Raw genomic sequence first — 18452 nt, forward strand, 5'->3', positions numbered from 1 at the left:
ATTGGGCTTATATTGTCAGACATTCCTGTAAGACACAGATTTGATTTGGCTCCACCCCTTTGCTTCTCACAGCTGCCTTTATTTATAATGCACCCGCCACAAAGGTTCCATCAATATCTGAATGATCGGCGTGAGTGTGGTAGACCCCTTTGTATATATATATATATATATATAATATATATATATATATATATATATATATATATAATCGTACAGAGTGTCCGCACTTGCAACACCAAAATCAAGTTGGGGGTGCTCAATTAAGGACAAAAGAAGGCCAAAAATATATTAAATAAGAAGAATTGGCACTCACCAGGTAGCTGACAAAAAATTGTTTTTTAATTACCCATCTTGAGGGAGAAAGTGCATAGAGCCATAAAGTGCAATAGTCATAGTCTACGTTTCGGTCCAATGGAGGACCTTCTTCAGGACATCACAGCAAACATGTTTCAGCTTGAAAACCAAAGACAGACTGTATATATATATAATATTTATTCAACTTTTATTGATAGGGGCCCCAACATGTTTGTTGCCCAGGGGCCCCCGCAGACCTTGATCCGGCCCTGACTAGGCAAGATACAGGCTTGGGCTCCTCTAGCCCCTGCACTAGAGAGACGGTGCACCTGTCCCTGCTGCTGCCCTATAGCTGTCATAAAGGCACCCAAAATGCCATTTTTATTTGGAGAGGAATCAAATTAAATTGCTCCTCGGAGGCAGGCTTGCTGATTTTGAACTTAATCACTCCAGGATTTGGGGGATTATACAGCGGGTTGGGGCCACCATGGTGCGAGTCAACGCAAAATGCGTCAGCAATCCCCCAAACCCCCACTTTATGGTTGGAAGTGGACAACATGCACAAGGCTGATGTACTATATAGGAGAAACCCACAAAAGAGTAGGTAAGAATGTTACAGTAGGTGCCTGCCTAGACCACCTATCTGGTAATCCAGACCCAAGTGTTGGAAGCCACTGCAAATCCTATTTTTGAATTCCTTAAATTTGACGACAGGTCCACAAAGAGCTATTGACCAAATAACGTTACCCTACAGAATGGGATGTACGTATTGCAGAGCTTTGTAGGTCCAGCAATCTAATCTTTGCAATCTGCCCTATCTTTGCCTTGGTGTGTAAATTCACGTTTTAGCGCCTTTAGAATGTAATTATAGAGCTGCGGTGACATTGGTGAATTAATTCCGCTGTGTGGTGTACCCGGGACTGCACTGAGAACACTTCACGCCAAAATATGTTGCCACCAAATGTGGAAATCCTGGGATACAGTGCCTGAGCTCCACTTTTATTTTGCCAATCAGCGGAGTATCATTCTGTGTATGTTTTGGTGATACAAAAGATGATTATGGGGGGCATCTAATTAGCCACTGTAATTTACCGCGGCTAATAACCTCGCCCGGGCCTATCCAATTGGCCCCGAAGTCGGCCTGACGCCGGCACTTATCGTTTTTTTTTTTTTCAGGACCTGATGTGTCCCGAAAAATAATCCACGATAACTGCTGTTTTTTCACCTGAAAAAAGGCGAAAACACATAGGTCCGCAAGCTTATCGCGGCACCTATGTGTTTTCGGGAGAACTATCCTATTATTTCGACCGAAATAATAGGATAGGGTGAAAAAAACTTCGGCAAAAATCGTGGATAATCGCGGGGGTCAACAATGTTCGGGGCTAATTGGATACAGCTCTAAGCTGGGAAATAGGGACATATGGGAGCACTATATAATACAGTTGTTATAGAAGGGGTGAAAAGCACAATGTTATAGTCTCTCCCGGATCACCTAATATATCCCAGAAACAGGGTTCTCCTAGTAAAATTAATTATAAATTAATTATATATTTGCTTTCTGTACAGTACACATATTTCTTATGCCGCACACTAAAGAGGATTCACCCAATTGTCATTTATCTTCTTCATCTGTTGTAGCATCGCCTGTCCATGCTTCATAAACCCACGAGACGGTTCTCCAGAACTGAATGAGATAAAGAAATTCAACAGAGATTTGCAGGTGAGCGGGGGTTATATTAGGTTTATATAATAGACTAGCTGATGTACCCGGCGTTGCCCGTGTTTAAATCCTAAAGTTATTAAGTTTTATTATGTGATGTCTTCCAAATCCATCCAGTGGAAGGCCCAGAACAGGCTCCCTGCTGGCGCACTCCACCGTGAGGTCCGACCGGGACCCCAAACCTTACTTTAGGCATCCCAGACCAATTGCCATCCATCTATGAAGTTTTCATCAATAAACAAACTTCTTTACTAAGCTAATTAGCAGTATAGCAATAGAAAAGCATTAGCTATTTATAAAAACGAATGCGTTAGATACATAGATGTGTTATTGAGGCTTCCACTGTCAATGAGATTTGGAGAATGGATACATGTATACTTTTTAAAGTGCACCTGTTGCAAACACATATTGATGAAAGCCGTACGGTGACCTCAAACAAAATTCCTGAAATGTAACCTATAAATTCATTAGGAATCTGTGACATCACTGAGAATGCAGCCTATCCAGTCACTAGTAACCAGTGACATCACTGAGAATTTAGTCTATCCAGTCACTAGGGATGAGTGACATATTTGAGATTGCAGCCTATCCATTCATTAGGGACCAGTGACATCACTGAGAATGCAGCCTATCCAGTCACTAGGAACCATTGACATCACTGAGAATACAGCCTATCCAGTCACTAGGAACCAGTGACATCACTGAGAGTGCAGCCTATCCAGTCACTAGGGACCAGTGACATCACTGAGAATGCAGCCTATTCATTCACTAGGAACCAGTGAGAGTGCAGCCTGAGAGTGCAGCCTATCCATTCCTAGTAACCAGTGACATCACTGAGAATGCAGCCTATCCAGTCATTAGGAACCAGTGACATCACTGAGAGTGCAGCCTATCCATTCACTAGTAGCCAGTGAGATCACTGAGAATGCAGCCTATCAAGTCACTAGGAACCAGTGACATCACTGAGAATGCAGCCTATCCATTCACTAGGAACCAGTGACATCACTGAGAATGCAGCCTATCCAGTCATTAGGAACCAGTGACATCACTGAGAGTGCAGCCTATCCATTCCTAGTAACCAGTGACATCACTGAGGATGCAGCCTATCCAGTCACTAGGAACCAGTGACATCACTGAGAGTGCAGCCTATCCATTCCTAGTAACCAGTGATATCACTGAGGATGCAGCCTATCCAGTCATTAGGAACCAGTGACATCACTGAGAGTGCAGCCTATCCTTTCACTAGTAACCAGTGAGATCACTGAGAATGCAGCCTATCCAGTCACTAGGAACCAGTGACATCACTGAGAGTGCAGCCTATCCAGTCACTAGTAACCAGTGACATCACTGAGAGTGCAGCCCGTCACATCACTAGGATTCACTGACATAATTGAGAATAGTGCGTGTTTGGCCATCAGTCACTTTAACACTGCAGCCCACATACGCGGGATACGTAAAAGAACGGCTCCTCCAGCCAATTGACTGTTCACTTATCAGTCATACAGTACATACATTGATACATTCAAGTAGAAAATGATGAGGACTGCTCTGCAGATTTAACACTAATCCACGTTGATAGACCTGTCTCTATGGAAAAGAGAAGGGAAATAACGGCACACCAGAATTTTTACAACTATTATAAAGACTATAAAGTAAAGTCCTATAACATGAATATTTTTTTACATTCACCCCTTAAAGCTGATGGATACTCCTGGCCAAATCCCTATATTTATTGTCGGCCAGGAGAACCTGCAGCAGCAGCAGCGGAGTATTTCTGGTGGAAGAGGTGACTGTCACGGCCACACTCCAGGTCATGTACCCCAACAATGAACAGTGCATTTCCACTGGAAATACAATCTAATATGCAGAGAAAATGAAAACTTATATCCTGGAACCTATAGAAAATGTAACTGAAAATGAAGAGCAGCAATAAGATAAATAAATGTATTTTATGTTTAGATAATGCGAGTTTATTAGTTCGTCTTCTCTTGTTCTCCAATTAGATACAAGTGGCTGCCTTGGCTGAGAAATACCAGGCCCGGGAAGACTTTGCTGTGGTGGCACAACCTTTCTTCAAAAATACTGTGGTGCCAGTGGACTATGTAAGTCATATACTACCCATCACGTGCCCTGATCGGTTCCTTATCCCCTTTCTCAGGGACTGTCCCAGGGCGGCAGGGGCAGAACTCAATCTTTCATTATGTGTATTAATTTAATATGTATTGTTCCCATATTATAATCATTTAACCATGAGATGATTTAGAGAAGGTTCATTGTAGTTATTTTACAGTGATTCAGGGAGTATTGTGGGGAACTTGGGATTGGGGGATACACAGATAACGCGGTCCGGGGGGCAGGTGACTCTTTATTGCCCCATTCACAGTCTTCTCTACTATGGTAGGACTGTGCATAGCCGTAACTAGGCACTTTAGCAATCTTAGGGGTCTATTTACTAAGCAGTGTTAGGAGACAGAGTGACCGGTGATAAAGTACCAGCCAATCAGCTCCTAACTGCCATTTTTCAAACACAGCCTGTTTCATGGGAGTTAGGGGCAGATTGGCTTGTACCTTATCACCGTTCACTTTATCTCCTAACACAGCTTAGGAAATAGACCCCTTGGTGAGAGAGGGCACCCCCAAATTGTAAACATTTTAAATATTTTAGTTTATCCATATACTTACCGTCCTTCTCTATGTAATGGGCTAACAAATAAACAAGACAAGTTAGGTGGAATGTTTATTTCTTCTTCAAAGGTGAACTTTAATATGACATAGAAGGAAAAATACTCTCTGTGTGGGGAAAGAAAGTTCTTGAGATCTGGGCTAATGCTTAGACTGCCACCTACACTAGGACAATATTACATGTCAGAGGAAATTATTCAAGGGAGGTTGCTTTTAAAGGGGCATATGACGTGGACTGATGGCACATAAGGGGCATGTGGAGGGGTCTGATGGCACATAAGGGGCATGTAAAGAGGTCTGATGGCACATAAGGTACACATTGATGGGTCTGACTGCACATAATGGGCATCTAGAAAGGTTTGACGGCACATAAGAGGCATGTGGTTAGGACACATGGCACACAAGGAACATGTTGTGGGGACCAATGACACCATGATAAGGAGCTGATCTGCCCTTTTATGAATTATCTTAATATTTCTTTTAGCAGTGTAAAATGCATGAATTTGTATTATACTTTGTGGTGGTACATGTCATACAGAAATACACACTATATACTATATCCTTTATTTAACTTGCTGAATCTGTTTTCTACACACCAGCGCGGGCAGCCAGACATCAGCTTCTTCTCCGTTGATTGCTTCCACTTTAGTGAAAGGGGACATGCAGAGATGGCCGTCGCTTTGTGGAACAATATGGTGAGTGTTAGGGTTCTCAGCCAGCATTGTGTTAGGGGGGGACTGTGATGGTCAGGAACACGACTGCTGTATATATGCCCGCTTTACGTCAGGAACACCACTGCTGTATATGTGCCCGCTTTACGTCAGGAACACCACTGCTGTATATGTGCCCGCTTTATGTCAGGAACACGACTGCTGTATATGAGTCCGCTTTATGTCAGGAATACCACTGCTGTATATATGCCCACTTTACGTCAGGAACGTGAATGCTGTATATGTGCCCGCTTTACGTCAGGAACACGACTGCTGTATATGTGCCCGCTTTATGTCAGGAACACGACTGCTGTATATATGCCTGCTTTATGTCAGGAACACGACTGCTGTATATATGCCCGCTTTATGTCAGGAACACGGCTGCTGTATATGTACCCGCTTTATGTCAGGAACACGACTGCTGTATATGAGTCCGCTTTATGTCAGGAATACCACTGCTGTATATATGCCCACTTTATGTCAGGAACGCGAATGCTGTATATGTGCCCGCTTTACGTCAGGAACACGACTGCTGTATATGTGCCCGCTTTATGTCAGGAACACGACTGCTGTATATATGCCCGCTTTATGTCAGGAACACGACTGCTGTATATATGCCCGCTTTATGTCAGGAACACGACTGCTGTATATGTGCCCGCTTTATGTCAGGAACATGACTGCTGTATATGAGTCCGCTTTATGTCACGAATACCACTGCTGTATATGCGCCCGCTTTATGTCAGGAACATGACTGCTGTATATGCGCCCGCTTTACGTCAGGAACACCACTGCTGTATATGTGCCCGCTTTATGTCAGGAACACGACTGCTGTATATGTGCCCGCTTTATGTCAGGAACATGACTGCTGTATATATGCCCGCTTTATGTCAGGAATACCACTGCTGTATATATGCCCGCTTTATGTCAGGAACACGACTGCTGTATATGTGCCCACTTTATGTCAGGAATACCACTGCTGTATATGTGCCCGCTTTACGTCAGGAAAACCACTGCTGTATATGTGCCCGCTTTATGTCAGGAACATGACTGCTGTATATGAGTCCGCTTTATGTCACGAATACCACTGCTGTATATGTGCCCGCTTTACGTCAGGAACACCACTGCTGTATATGTGCCCGCTTTATGTCAGGAACACCACTGCTGTATATGAGACCGCTTTACGTCACGAATACCACTGCTGTATATGTGCCCGCTTTACGTCAGGAACACCACTGCTGTATATGTGCCCGCTTTATGTCAGGAACACGACTGCTGTATATATGCCCGCTTTATGTCAGGAACACGACTGCTGTATATATGCCCGCTTTATGTCAGGAATACCACTGCTGTATATATGCCCGCTTTATGTCAGGAATACCACTGCTGTATATATGCCCGCTTTATGTCAGGAACACGACTGCTGTATATGTGCCCACTTTATGTCAGGAATACCACTGCTGTATATGTGCCCGCTTTACGTCAGGAATACCACTGCTGTATATGTGCCCGCTTTATGTCAGGAACATGACTGCTGTATATGAGTCCGCTTTATGTCACGAATACCACTGCTGTATATGTGCCCGCTTTACGTCAGGAACACGACTGCTGTATATATGCCCGCTTTATGTCAGGAACACGACTGCTGTATATGTGCCCGCTTTATGTCAGGAACACGACTGCTGTATATATGCCCGCTTTATGTCAGGAACACGACTGCTGTATATGTGCCCACTTTATGTCAGGAATACCACTGCTGTATATGTGCCCGCTTTACGTCAGGAATACCACTGCTGTATATGTGCCCGCTTTATGTCAGGAACATGACTGCTGTATATGAGTCCGCTTTATGTCACGAATACCACTGCTGTATATGTGCCCGCTTTACGTCAGGAACACCACTGCTGTATATGTGCCCGCTTTATGTCAGGAATACCACTGCTGTATATGAGTCCGCTTTACGTCACGAATACCACTGCTGTATATGTGCCCGCTTTACGTCAGGAACACCACTGCTGTATATGTGCCCGCTTTATGTCAGGAACACGACTGCTGTATATATGCCCGCTTTATGTCAGGAACACGACTGCTGTATATGCGCCCGCTTTATGTCAGGAACACGACTGCTGTATAAGTACCTGCTGTATGTCAGGAACACGACTGCTGTATATGAGTCCGCTTTATGTCAGGAATACCACTGCTGTATATGCGCCCACTTTATGTTAGGAACATGACTGCTGTATATGCGCCCGCTCTATGTCAGGAACACGACTGCTGTATATATGCCCGCTTTATGTCAGGAATACCACTGCTGTATATGCGCCCACTTTATGTTAGGAACATGACTGCTGTATATGCGCCCGCTCTATGTCAGGAACACGACTGCTGTATATATGCCCGCTTTATGTCAGGAACACGACTGCTGTATATGAGTCCGCTTTATGTCAGGAATACCACTGCTGTATATGCGCCCACTTTATGTTAGGAACATGACTGCTGTATATGTGCCCACTTTATGTCAGGAACACCACTGCTGTATATGTGCCCACTTTATGTTAGGAACATGACTGCTGTATATGTGCCCGCTTTATGTCAGGAACACAACTGCTGTATATGAGTCCGCTTTATGTCAGGAACACGACTGCTGTATATGCGCCAGCTTTATGTCAGGAACACGACTGCTGTATATATGCCCGCTTTATGTCAGGAACACGGCTGCTGTATATGTACCTGCTTTATGTCAGGAACACGACTGCTGTATATGCGCCAGCTTTATGTCAGGAACACCACTGCTGTATATGTGCCAGCTTTATGTCAGGAACATGACTGCTGTATATGTGCCCGCTTTATGTCAAGAACAGCACTGCTGTATATGTGCCTGCTTTACGCCAGGAACAACACTGCTGTATATGGGCCCGCTTTAGGTCAGGAACAAGACTGTTGTATATGTACCCGCTTTAGGTCAGGAACACGACTGCTGTATATGCGCCCGCTCTATGTCAGGAACAGCACTGCTGTATATGTGTCCGCTTTATGTCAGGAACAGCACTGCTGTATATGCGCCAGCTTTATATCAGGAACAGCACTGCTGTATATATGCCCGCTTTATGTCAGAAACACGACTGCTGTATATGTGCCCGCTATATGTTAGGAACACGGCTGCTGTATATATGCCCGCTTTATGTCAGGAACACCACTGCTGTATATGTGCCCGCTTTATGTCAGGAACACCAATGCTGTATATATGCCCGCTTTATGTCAGGAACATGACTGCTGTATATATGCCCGCTTTATGTCAGGGACACGACTGCTGTATATTTGTCCACTCGGAAATATCTGCTGCGGCCCCACAATGGTAAATCCCCAGGATCCTTAATATTTGCAGGCACCCCAAGAAAACCGGTGTTTTTGGGGTATATCCAAGAAATATTAATTGATAAATAGGTCCCTAAGGGAGATTGAATGGTGCCTTAGATCCTCCAAAAACAAATACAAGACAAAACTAATCATGTTTAACATAAAAGCTACAGTTCCACTTACACCCACTGGGTGGCAGATCCCTTCCATTCAAACCTTTGTATCGTCTGTAGGCTGGAGCTATGAGGACAGTATTTATTTATGTAGATGCAGCTTCTGACACTTAGGTTGGGATGTTGTCCTATGACATAATCTTCGCCCTGAGATATTATGCTTGTCCCTGTATTCAGATGACTGTTAACCTGTTCGCCACTCCCTTATTGTCATGGTCATTACATATATAACAGATAATGGGGCTTATTCTATTGCTGTGGATGTGCGAAGATATGCTAATGAAACAGCGGCTGGGACTTGTACTGAGGCGCCCACCGGTGCCATCGCAGCTGTGCGCAACTGTGTACACATAGGCAGCATGGGACGTGGATCATGCACAGATCGACTTCCAGTCAAAGTCGCGGGTCACTCAGATTGGCCACCGCCGGAGCGATGTTTGCTGCGAACGGGATCACAGACGCAGGATGTGACATGCGCCCCCAATACGGTTGGGACACACCTGCATTTTTAGCCAACACTCCCCATTGCATCCCCCAAACGCACCCTGACTGCCAATCGCACTGTGAATAAAGACCCGCAGCGTGCGACTACGGTGATGTACCTTGGCCCATGCGCAGAAGCAAAAAATTGCTCCCTTCGCGAAAATGTCGGCCTAGCGTACAACTCTGAATGAGGCCTGCTGTACAAAGTATATGTACATTCGGCCATCTTCCTCTGTAACCACCGTAACTGGCTAATATTTACAAACCATTCAGAAATTGTCGTGGAGGGTGGGTTTGGGGGTAGGGGTGGGGGTGGGGGGTTTATGACTGAATTAGATCAAGAACATCTATTTATGACTTATCCAACACAATTTTAATTTTTGTAAACGCATAAAATTAATATTGATTAAACATCAATCAGCAATATATCAGACCATTGATAATTGCGACTTTGCATTTCCCCAGCGGACGCTCCTCTGAGCAGCCGCCGGGTATAGAATGGGGGGCTGGGGGCTGTTTCATTTACAGTTCTACTCTCTGCAGCTGCCGGGTGGGGGGTACTACTGTGCTGACCTATCAGCAGTGATCGGCAGCACGGCAGACACTGGGGGAGGGTGCAGGGATCAGGGGGGCCGGGAGGTCCCTCTGTGATTGGCGGTTGTAGAAAAGTTATGTTCCGCCAGCTGTCCAGTGGGCGTTTCTGACACGTCGCATTGTCTGCAACCATGTCAGGGAAGGCACAGCCGTGGCCTAGTTGAAATCAATGAGACCCCACCAGGCAAGTAGTTATAGGTAGAGCTTCTCTATCTTGTATCATTAAGAGACAGTGCAGCTGCTTGAGTGTGAGAGCCAGACTGGTGGTCACCAAAACCAATATTATTGTAACAGCACAAAGCTGCAGGTTCAATAATGTCATGGTAAATACAACTGATCTGCTAGGTTATTTGAGCTTTTTGTTACTGCATGGGATCTGTGGGATATACCACTTTCTCTTTGTGGGGGACACTATTTTTTTTTTTGAACAAAGATACACTAAAATGCTACAATGTATTTATTTGCTTAATGTATTAATTCAATATTTGACTTTAATGTATATAAAAGACAGTATATTACTGAGTTCAGTAATATGTGCCACTGTTTGTCCTGTATTAGATCTCATTGGCTATAGATGTGTAGGCGGGGCTTCTTCTGTCTGTTATGGACTATGGAGGGGCAGCTCATACGTCATTTTTCCACAGAGCTGCAGAGGACAATCAGGGTAACACCGAGCTGCGTATTTTAAGTTATTGGTTCTTTCGACTGGATGGGCGTTCCTGGGTGACAGCAGGGCAGTAACAGGGCATGTGCACATAGAATACATTTGGGGCGAGTACACAGAGCTGTGTTCTGGGTGTGCGCATGCAGAGAGCCGTCTGATTAGAGTCACACCTACTGCGCCACGGATGGGGCTGGTGCAAATGCTGATGATACTGATGGCAGATGCTCCCGGCAGTGCTGGGGGCATTGCGGTTGCATAGATGCGCCGGCTGGGCGACCACTGACCACACGGGACTTCTAAATGCAAAAAAGCGGATGGAATTGCTACGGCGTTTTGTGCGACTCAAAATTAGGCCCAATATCTATAAACCTAATGTATAATTATTGCCTATTTCTCATTTCCCTCCCAGCTGGAGCCCGTCGGGGAGAAACAAAACTACAACAACTTCACCCATGATCGCCGCAAGCTGAAATGTCCGTCCAGTGTAAGTAGAGGCGGTCAGGATTGTGACGTTTATTCCTCTACGCCGTCTTCTCTTACGCCCTTCCGTATAAAAAAACGTCGCTTTCCATCTTTCTTCCTGAATCGTTTCTGCAGGATGTGGGTGACAAGTGTGGGAATAAGCTCTGCGCATAAACCCCGTACCTGACGGGTGTCTGTCCTGAACTGTGCAGTGATGTTGTCTCAGGGCCTGGTTCAGAGATGTACGTTTATCATCGGAGTGTTTCGGGTCTGCACAGGCGCAGGACCTGTTCTGTAGATGTGCCTGAGACGTCGGTCGCAAGTGCTGAGATCGCAAATGCAGCAAGGAGGCGTCTGACGCCTCCCGCTGCATTCGCATGTGAGATGGACGGAATGGCACAGCCGCTTGTGTGCGTCCCTGCAAATCCGTCCATCTCTGGATCAGGCTCTTAGTATCCAGCGGGGACCATTAAAACATTTTATGTAAGGCGTCTCCTTCCTACGCTCGTCACCCCAGGCGCTTGTGTTCCTATAAGGTGCTGACTGCTGATACTTTCCGCTCTTTTTGACTTCACTCATTAAACCAGCATTGAAATAACAAAGCAAGAGGGCAGATGTATGGCAGGAATAAAGTGATTGCGTTTATTGAAGATTGGTACAATTAGAACTTGCCGCTAAGGCGTCTGCGCCATTGGTGCTCCCATTCAGGGTAGTCTACGTCCATTGCCACGGATACAACTGTAGTGTCCTCTCCTGCTGTAGTACCTCACAATGTAGCTGGCCGGAGCACTACCGCCGAGCAGGGTCTTAGGGACTATGGTGCTCATTCAGACCCGTTGCTAGATGCGTTCGCTCGCTGCGTATGCAAATCCAACGCACGCCCAGCAAGGCAGGCGATCGCACGGCAAGGCATTAGCACGCCCTGTGACTTGGCGTGCGATCGCTATGTGTATGCAGACGCCCACCAGCCATTCATTAGATGCCCACTTGCGCACGTCATCTCCTGGAAGTGCATGAAACCATTGGAACATCGAGCACCATCGGATGCGATCGCAGCGCTTGAGGTTGGCTATACCCTTCCGCAAGCACTGCGATCACTTCAGAGTGAAATACAACCAAGTGACATGTACTATGACGCCGGCTGTTAATTATTCACGCCTCTGAAATGGCGTTTACACTCAGGCACGCCTGCGTTCGCACCTCCACTCCCCCGTTTCTAGTGGCCAGCCCCTGTTACCACCCACAAACGGCCTCTCCTGTCACTCATTCAGCTGGGCTGTCTATGCTGGGTGAGCTAACGCTTCACGATAGTTCACAGTGGTTCACACACGCACATTGCGATGCATACACATGCGCAGATTGCAAATATCGGCCAGCTACGAGCGATCGCATCCTAGCGAGCGGGTCTGAATCAGCTCCAATGTTTGTCTCATGGTTAAGAGAGATCTAAAATGTTGCCTCTAACTAAATTGTCCCCCCCCCCCTTTACAGGGATGGCCTCTGACGTACCCCACCCCCTATAGCCAGGAAAGTCGCGTTATGGGCACTTCTTATGTTGGGCAAACATTTTACAATGATTTACACAATAAAAAAAAGGACAAAAAAATATAAGCTCTATACCCTCAGGGTTTGGGAAAAATACAACAGCATATCAAAAATACAATGATAAGGCTGCGGAGGGGATTCTCAGGGACAGAGCTTTATTGCAAGCTCTGGGCCTGATTCTGACCCGCTCACGAGCGCTGGACGCTCGCAAGCGGGTCGATGGTGCCGAAGTGCGCATGCGCACGACGGAGGGAGCTCCGTCATGCGCATAAGCAAGACCTGGCGAGCGACGGGGAATCCGTCGCTCCGGGTCTTGCTACAAAGGGGGCGTGCTGTCGATGGTGAGTGACAGCACGCCCCCTTTGGTGGGCGTGCCGGGGGAGTGGCTGCCAGACGGAGGCGTTCCCATGGGAACGCCTACCGTCTGAGTCAGTGGGAGTGATGTCAGTGGGAGTGATTTTGGCTCTGATAGAGCCAAAATCACTCCAGGGCTTGCGGCAGCGAGACCCTACCGCAGGGTCTCGTCGCAAGCCCGATGGTCGCGATGGTCTTGACCATCGCGACCATCATCATGGACGCTCGCTATAGCTGTGGGTGGTAACCCACAGCTATGCGAGCGTCCATGAGGCCGCTCCAAAATGAGGTAGGAGGGCCCTGATTCAGAGCGAGCGCTCTGGTCAGAGCGTCCGGCTCTGAATCAGGCCCTCTGTCCTTGCAAGGGATTTTTAATAAATGTGAAATCAGTCGGTAATATCACACTACAACCGCATTTTAAATGCGTATTGTAGTAAATAGACCCAAAAGTATTGCCACGATATCTGATGGGTGTCAGGCTGCCAGATAAAATGTATGTCGTTCTGACAGACATTTTATCAGACAGTGGGCCTGATTCAGACCCGGACGCTATGCTGCGCTCGCATTGAGCGATTTTACGCAATCTGCGCATGCGTATGAGTCGCAATGCACGTGCGCGAACCAGTCATTGCGATGGGAAACTGCTCGCCGGTAGCCCACAGTCGGGCCACTATTTTGAGTGACAGATAGTGCCGTTTGTGGGTGGTAACAGGGGAAGGTGCTTGTAAACGGGGGGGTGGATGTGCGAACGCAGGCGTGCCCGACCGTCAGAACGGCGTTTAATGGGCGTGCATAATTAGCAAAGTAGCGTCATTACACACGTGACTGGGTTGTATTTTAGCCTGAACTGCTCGCAATGTTGTGGTGGGAAAAGTCTACCACAAGCGCTGCGAGCAGCTCCAATGGCTCTCGATGTTCCTGATTAATCCTACAACTGCCGGAGATGACGTGTGTTGCGAGTGGCAAAGGGGCGTCTTTATACAGGTGCGAGCGCATAGTGCACATAGTGCAAATAGCGTCCGGGTCTGAATCAGGCCCAGTGTATGCCCAACATTAGCCTGAAATTTGAGAAGCAGTTTGGGAGGAGAACTATTCTGGCCCACTCCCTGTAGAGTACAGTGGTCACACCTCAGACCCCTTCATGCTTACCTAGGCATTCTGACACCTTTACGATTATGTAGCGTACTACTTTGCTTTCCTCCATAATGCTCCATTACATGAAGCATTCTCCTATAGCAAGATGGCTGCCGTTAGTTAGTCTGCACATTCACCATCTTGTTCTCTGTGTTTGATCGCTGCAGTGGTACACACACATGCATTGTACTGAGCTCTGTATCCTCTGATCCTGCTTTACATACATGGTCATATTTATGCTCCGCACCATCACCGCTGTCTGTATCAGAACTGTGAGTACAGCTGTACGATCACTGAGCATTGCAATAAACACTGATTACTGTACTGGTTAAGTCTATCAGCCTGGTGTGTCTACCAATTATAATCCGCTGGTGTCTACTAATAACATCTAGTATAAACATAACAACAAATTAGACTTTTGTGACTGTAGGATCAAGCTCTCCAAGTTACCGGTGTACTGATAATATAGGACAGGGTCTGATGAGAAATGATTGTCCATGGCTGATCTCCACCTTGTGTTAATCTCTCAGGACCACCCGTACCTCTTCACTATAAAGAACAGCTTCGCACTAGAGGATGAAGAGCCAACACTGGTCCCACCAGCAGGCACTGTGCCAAAAGATGACGACCAGGTGCCGTACTGGGCAGTGATAGTGGGCTCCATTGGTGGCGTGGTTCTGGGATGTGCAGTTGTTGGGATTGCGATGTCGATGATTTATCGGAAGAGATTGCGTAATCTGAAGAACCTCAGCGAGAGCGGCTCCTCGTTCTGATGGGGGCCTGTGGAGCCCTTATGATCAAGAGCTGTATTTAGGCTCTCAATAGAACTTGTCTCCACAATATCAAATTTGTCTTCAGGCCCTCCAGTACAATATCATAAAACACCCTGGAAATGGAATGTAATTTATTGTATAACAAAGAGACTACTACTCGGCAGTGACCACTAAGTGTTACCTAAACCCATGGGGAACGATGGAACCTTGCGTCCGCCAACATCAACAATTTTCCCTCATACAGGATCGTAGGAAAATTAGCAATGTTGGGCTACTATAATTGGTGAGGATGTGCTCAGCGTACATTGCTGTGTCTCATGGACGGTAATTGAATCATTTAATCCCCCCCCAATAATACAGTATATGTTATACCTACAAATGAATCACAACCGAATACCTGCCATGTCTACATAGGCATTGTGATTAAAGCAGATTACGTAAGAAGAACAATTCTTCCTTATGGCCTTGTGCAGACCCGATGGGGGCTTGACACCGACCGTTGCATAAATAGATAATAATATATGATAGGATCTAACACTGGTGATGGAATGTATTACGTTCCCACAATAACAGGATATACGTTTAAAGATAATCTACTGAAGGACAAATAAACGTTCATTGTAATGTGAATCTCTGTGCAAATGATCTCAAAATAAAGAATGTAAACCAAATGTGGTTCTTTGCTGATGTGTACCACAAATTGTCTTCTGCTGGGTGAGGGAGTGGCACGGGGGGGAAGAAACTGGTGAGGAGGGGGCAAATGAGACACAATGAAGTGGGATGGGGGCTTGTGTCACAGCGCGCCAGACACCGGCACCCACTTACCGGCTCCGGCAGCTCTGCTCAGTGGCTGGGCAGCAGGCGGGAACTAGGAGTCCCTGGCGCCCATCGCTGTAACTCTCCCCCCCCCCCCCCCCCACACCCCTGGCTTCTGGCTGTAGTGTACAGGAGACTGTGGCTTCCCTAGGGACACATGCCAACCTGTGTGAAGATGTAAAGGGATAGGCGCGCCAAACGTGATACGTATAGAGGGAGTCTCTAAGCACTAGACAGTGCCAGTGTATAGGCTCACACCTACAGTATTCCAGTGTTGCTTACTACTAGTGATTTCTACTACTCGTTTCTGACCTTGGCTCGGCACCTGACCTGATTTCGTCTACTCCCTGGTACTGCACTTGGTGATTTCAGATTGACCTTGGCTATTCTCAGCGACCTGTTTCCATCTGATCTCCAGTACAGTATTGTCTGTTTGGTTATGACCTGGCTTGTCGACTACGCTTTGTACGCCTTCTACGTACTTCCTACTACACTCCAGTGTACACCAGCACCTGTACTAGGGAACCGTGGGCCTGATTCAGACCCGCTCGCAAGCGCTTGAGCACTCGCGAGCAGGTCGATGGTGCGCTCTGCGCATGCACAGCGCCCGCACTGCATGTGCGCAAGCCCCGGAGCGAGCGAGAAAATCTCGCACTCCGTGGCTCACTACAAAAGGGGCGGCTGTCTCTCAGTGAGAGAGCTTCCGGCCAGAAGCTCTCTGGGGCTTGCGGCCATGAGACCTTACCACAAGCAGGGGCTGGCTGGCAACTTTTAGCCTGGGGGCAAGTCCAAGGCACTGGCCCATAAGTAACGGCGCATCCTTAAATGGAGGTGTATGTGTACAATAGCGCTGCTAACATACATATGTGTACGTGTAAAATAGGCTATTTTACACGAACACTTATGTATGTCAGCAGCGCTATTTTACACGTACACTTATGTATGTCAGCAACGCTATTTTACACGAACACTTATGTATGTCAGCAGCGCTATTTTACACGAACACTTATGTATGTCAGCAGCGCTATTTTACACGAACACTTATGTATGTCAGCAGCGCTATTTTACACGTACACTTATGTATATCAGCAGCGCTATTTTACACGAACACTTATGTATGTCAGCAGCGCTATTTTACACGAACACTTATGTATGTCAGCAGCGCTATTTTACACGTACACTTATGTATGTCAGCAGCGCTATTTTACACGAACACTTATGTATGTCAGCAGCGCTATTTTACACGAACACTTATGTATGTCAGCAGCGCTATTTTACACGTACACTTATGTATGTCAGCAGCGCTATTTTACACGAACACTTATGTATGTCAGCAGCGCTATTTTACACGAACACTTATGTATGTCAGCAGCGCTATTTTACACGTACACTTATGTATGTCAGCAGCGCTATTTTACACGAACACTTATGTATGTCAGCAGCGCTATTTTACACGAACACTTATGTATGTCAGCAGCGCTATTTTACACGTACACTTATGTATGTCAGCAGCGCTATTTTACACGAACACTTATGTATGTCAGCAGCGCTATTTTACACGAACACTTATGTATGTCAGCAGCGCTATTTTACACGTACACTTATGTATGTCAGCAGCGCTATTTTACACGTACACTTATGTATGTCAGCAGCGCTATTTTACACGTACACTTATGTATGTCAGCAGCGCTATTTTACACGTACACTTATGTATGTCAGCAGCGCTATTTTACACGAACACTTATGTATGTCAGCAGCGCTATTTTACACGAACACTTATGTATTTCAGCAGCGCTATTTTACACGAACACTTATGTATGTCAGCAGCGCTATTTTACACGTACACTTATGTATGTCAGCAGCGCTATTTTACACGAACACTTATGTATGTCAGCAGCGCTATTTTACACGTACACTTATGTATGTCAGCAGCGCTATTTTACACGTACACTTATGTATGTCAGCAGCGCTATTTTACACGAACACTTATGTATGTCAGCAGCGCTATTTTACACGAACACTTATGTATGTCAGCAGCGCTATTTTACACGTACACTTATGTATGTCAGCAGTGCTATTTTACACGAACACTTATGTATGTCAGCAGCGCTATTTTACACGTACACTTATGTATGTCAGCAGCGCTATTTTACACGTACACTCATGTATGTCAGCAGCGCTATTTTACACGTACACTCATGTATGTCAGCAGCGCTATTTTACACGTACACTCATGTATGTCAGCAGCGCTATTTTACACGTACACTTATGTATGTCAGCAGCGCTAATTTAAACAGCGCTGCTAACATACAAAAGTATAAGTGTAAAATAGCGCTGGTTAAGGCGCATTTGTCACTTTGCAGCACCTTGTACCTTTTCCCCAACGGTCAGTGTAGAGAAATATTACATACAAGAAATCCCTCCCACCATATTTTTATTTCAAAAGAAAAATAAGAGTAGAAAATCCATACTAAACATACACTTATCTTTATTTCTTCTTTGTTTTTCTCTGTTTTTCTCTCTCCACTTTCATAGCAGCGTACCCCATAGCAGCGTACCCCATAGCAGCGTGCCCCATAGCAGATTCCCCATAGCAGCATGCCCCATAGCAGCATACCCCATAGCAGATTCCCCATAGCAGCATGCCCCATAGCAGCGTGCCCCATAGCAGCGTACCCCATAGCAGCGTACCCC

At 46.1% G+C, this 18452-nt stretch overlaps 1 protein-coding gene across 1 annotated transcript in view; it reads left to right on the forward strand.

Moving 5' to 3' along the window:
* LOC148532315 (phospholipase B1, membrane-associated-like) overlaps window positions 1-14942 on the forward strand; it is a 177854-nt gene extending 162912 nt beyond the window's left edge. Inside the window, exons 50-54 of the mRNA XM_088467995.1 lie at window positions 1933-2014; window positions 4018-4116; window positions 5296-5391; window positions 11084-11158; window positions 14700-14942. Coding sequence (XP_088324121.1) covers window positions 1933-2014; window positions 4018-4116; window positions 5296-5391; window positions 11084-11158; window positions 14700-14942 — 595 coding nt within the window. The remainder of the gene's footprint in view (window positions 1-1932; window positions 2015-4017; window positions 4117-5295; window positions 5392-11083; window positions 11159-14699) is intronic.
* The last annotated feature ends 3510 nt before the right edge of the window (window positions 14943-18452 follow it).

This window comes from Taudactylus pleione, unplaced genomic scaffold, assembly GCF_031769625.1.
Source record: "Taudactylus pleione unplaced genomic scaffold, aTauple2 ptg000079l, whole genome shotgun sequence".
Classification (NCBI taxonomy): Eukaryota; Metazoa; Chordata; class Amphibia; order Anura; family Myobatrachidae; genus Taudactylus; species Taudactylus pleione.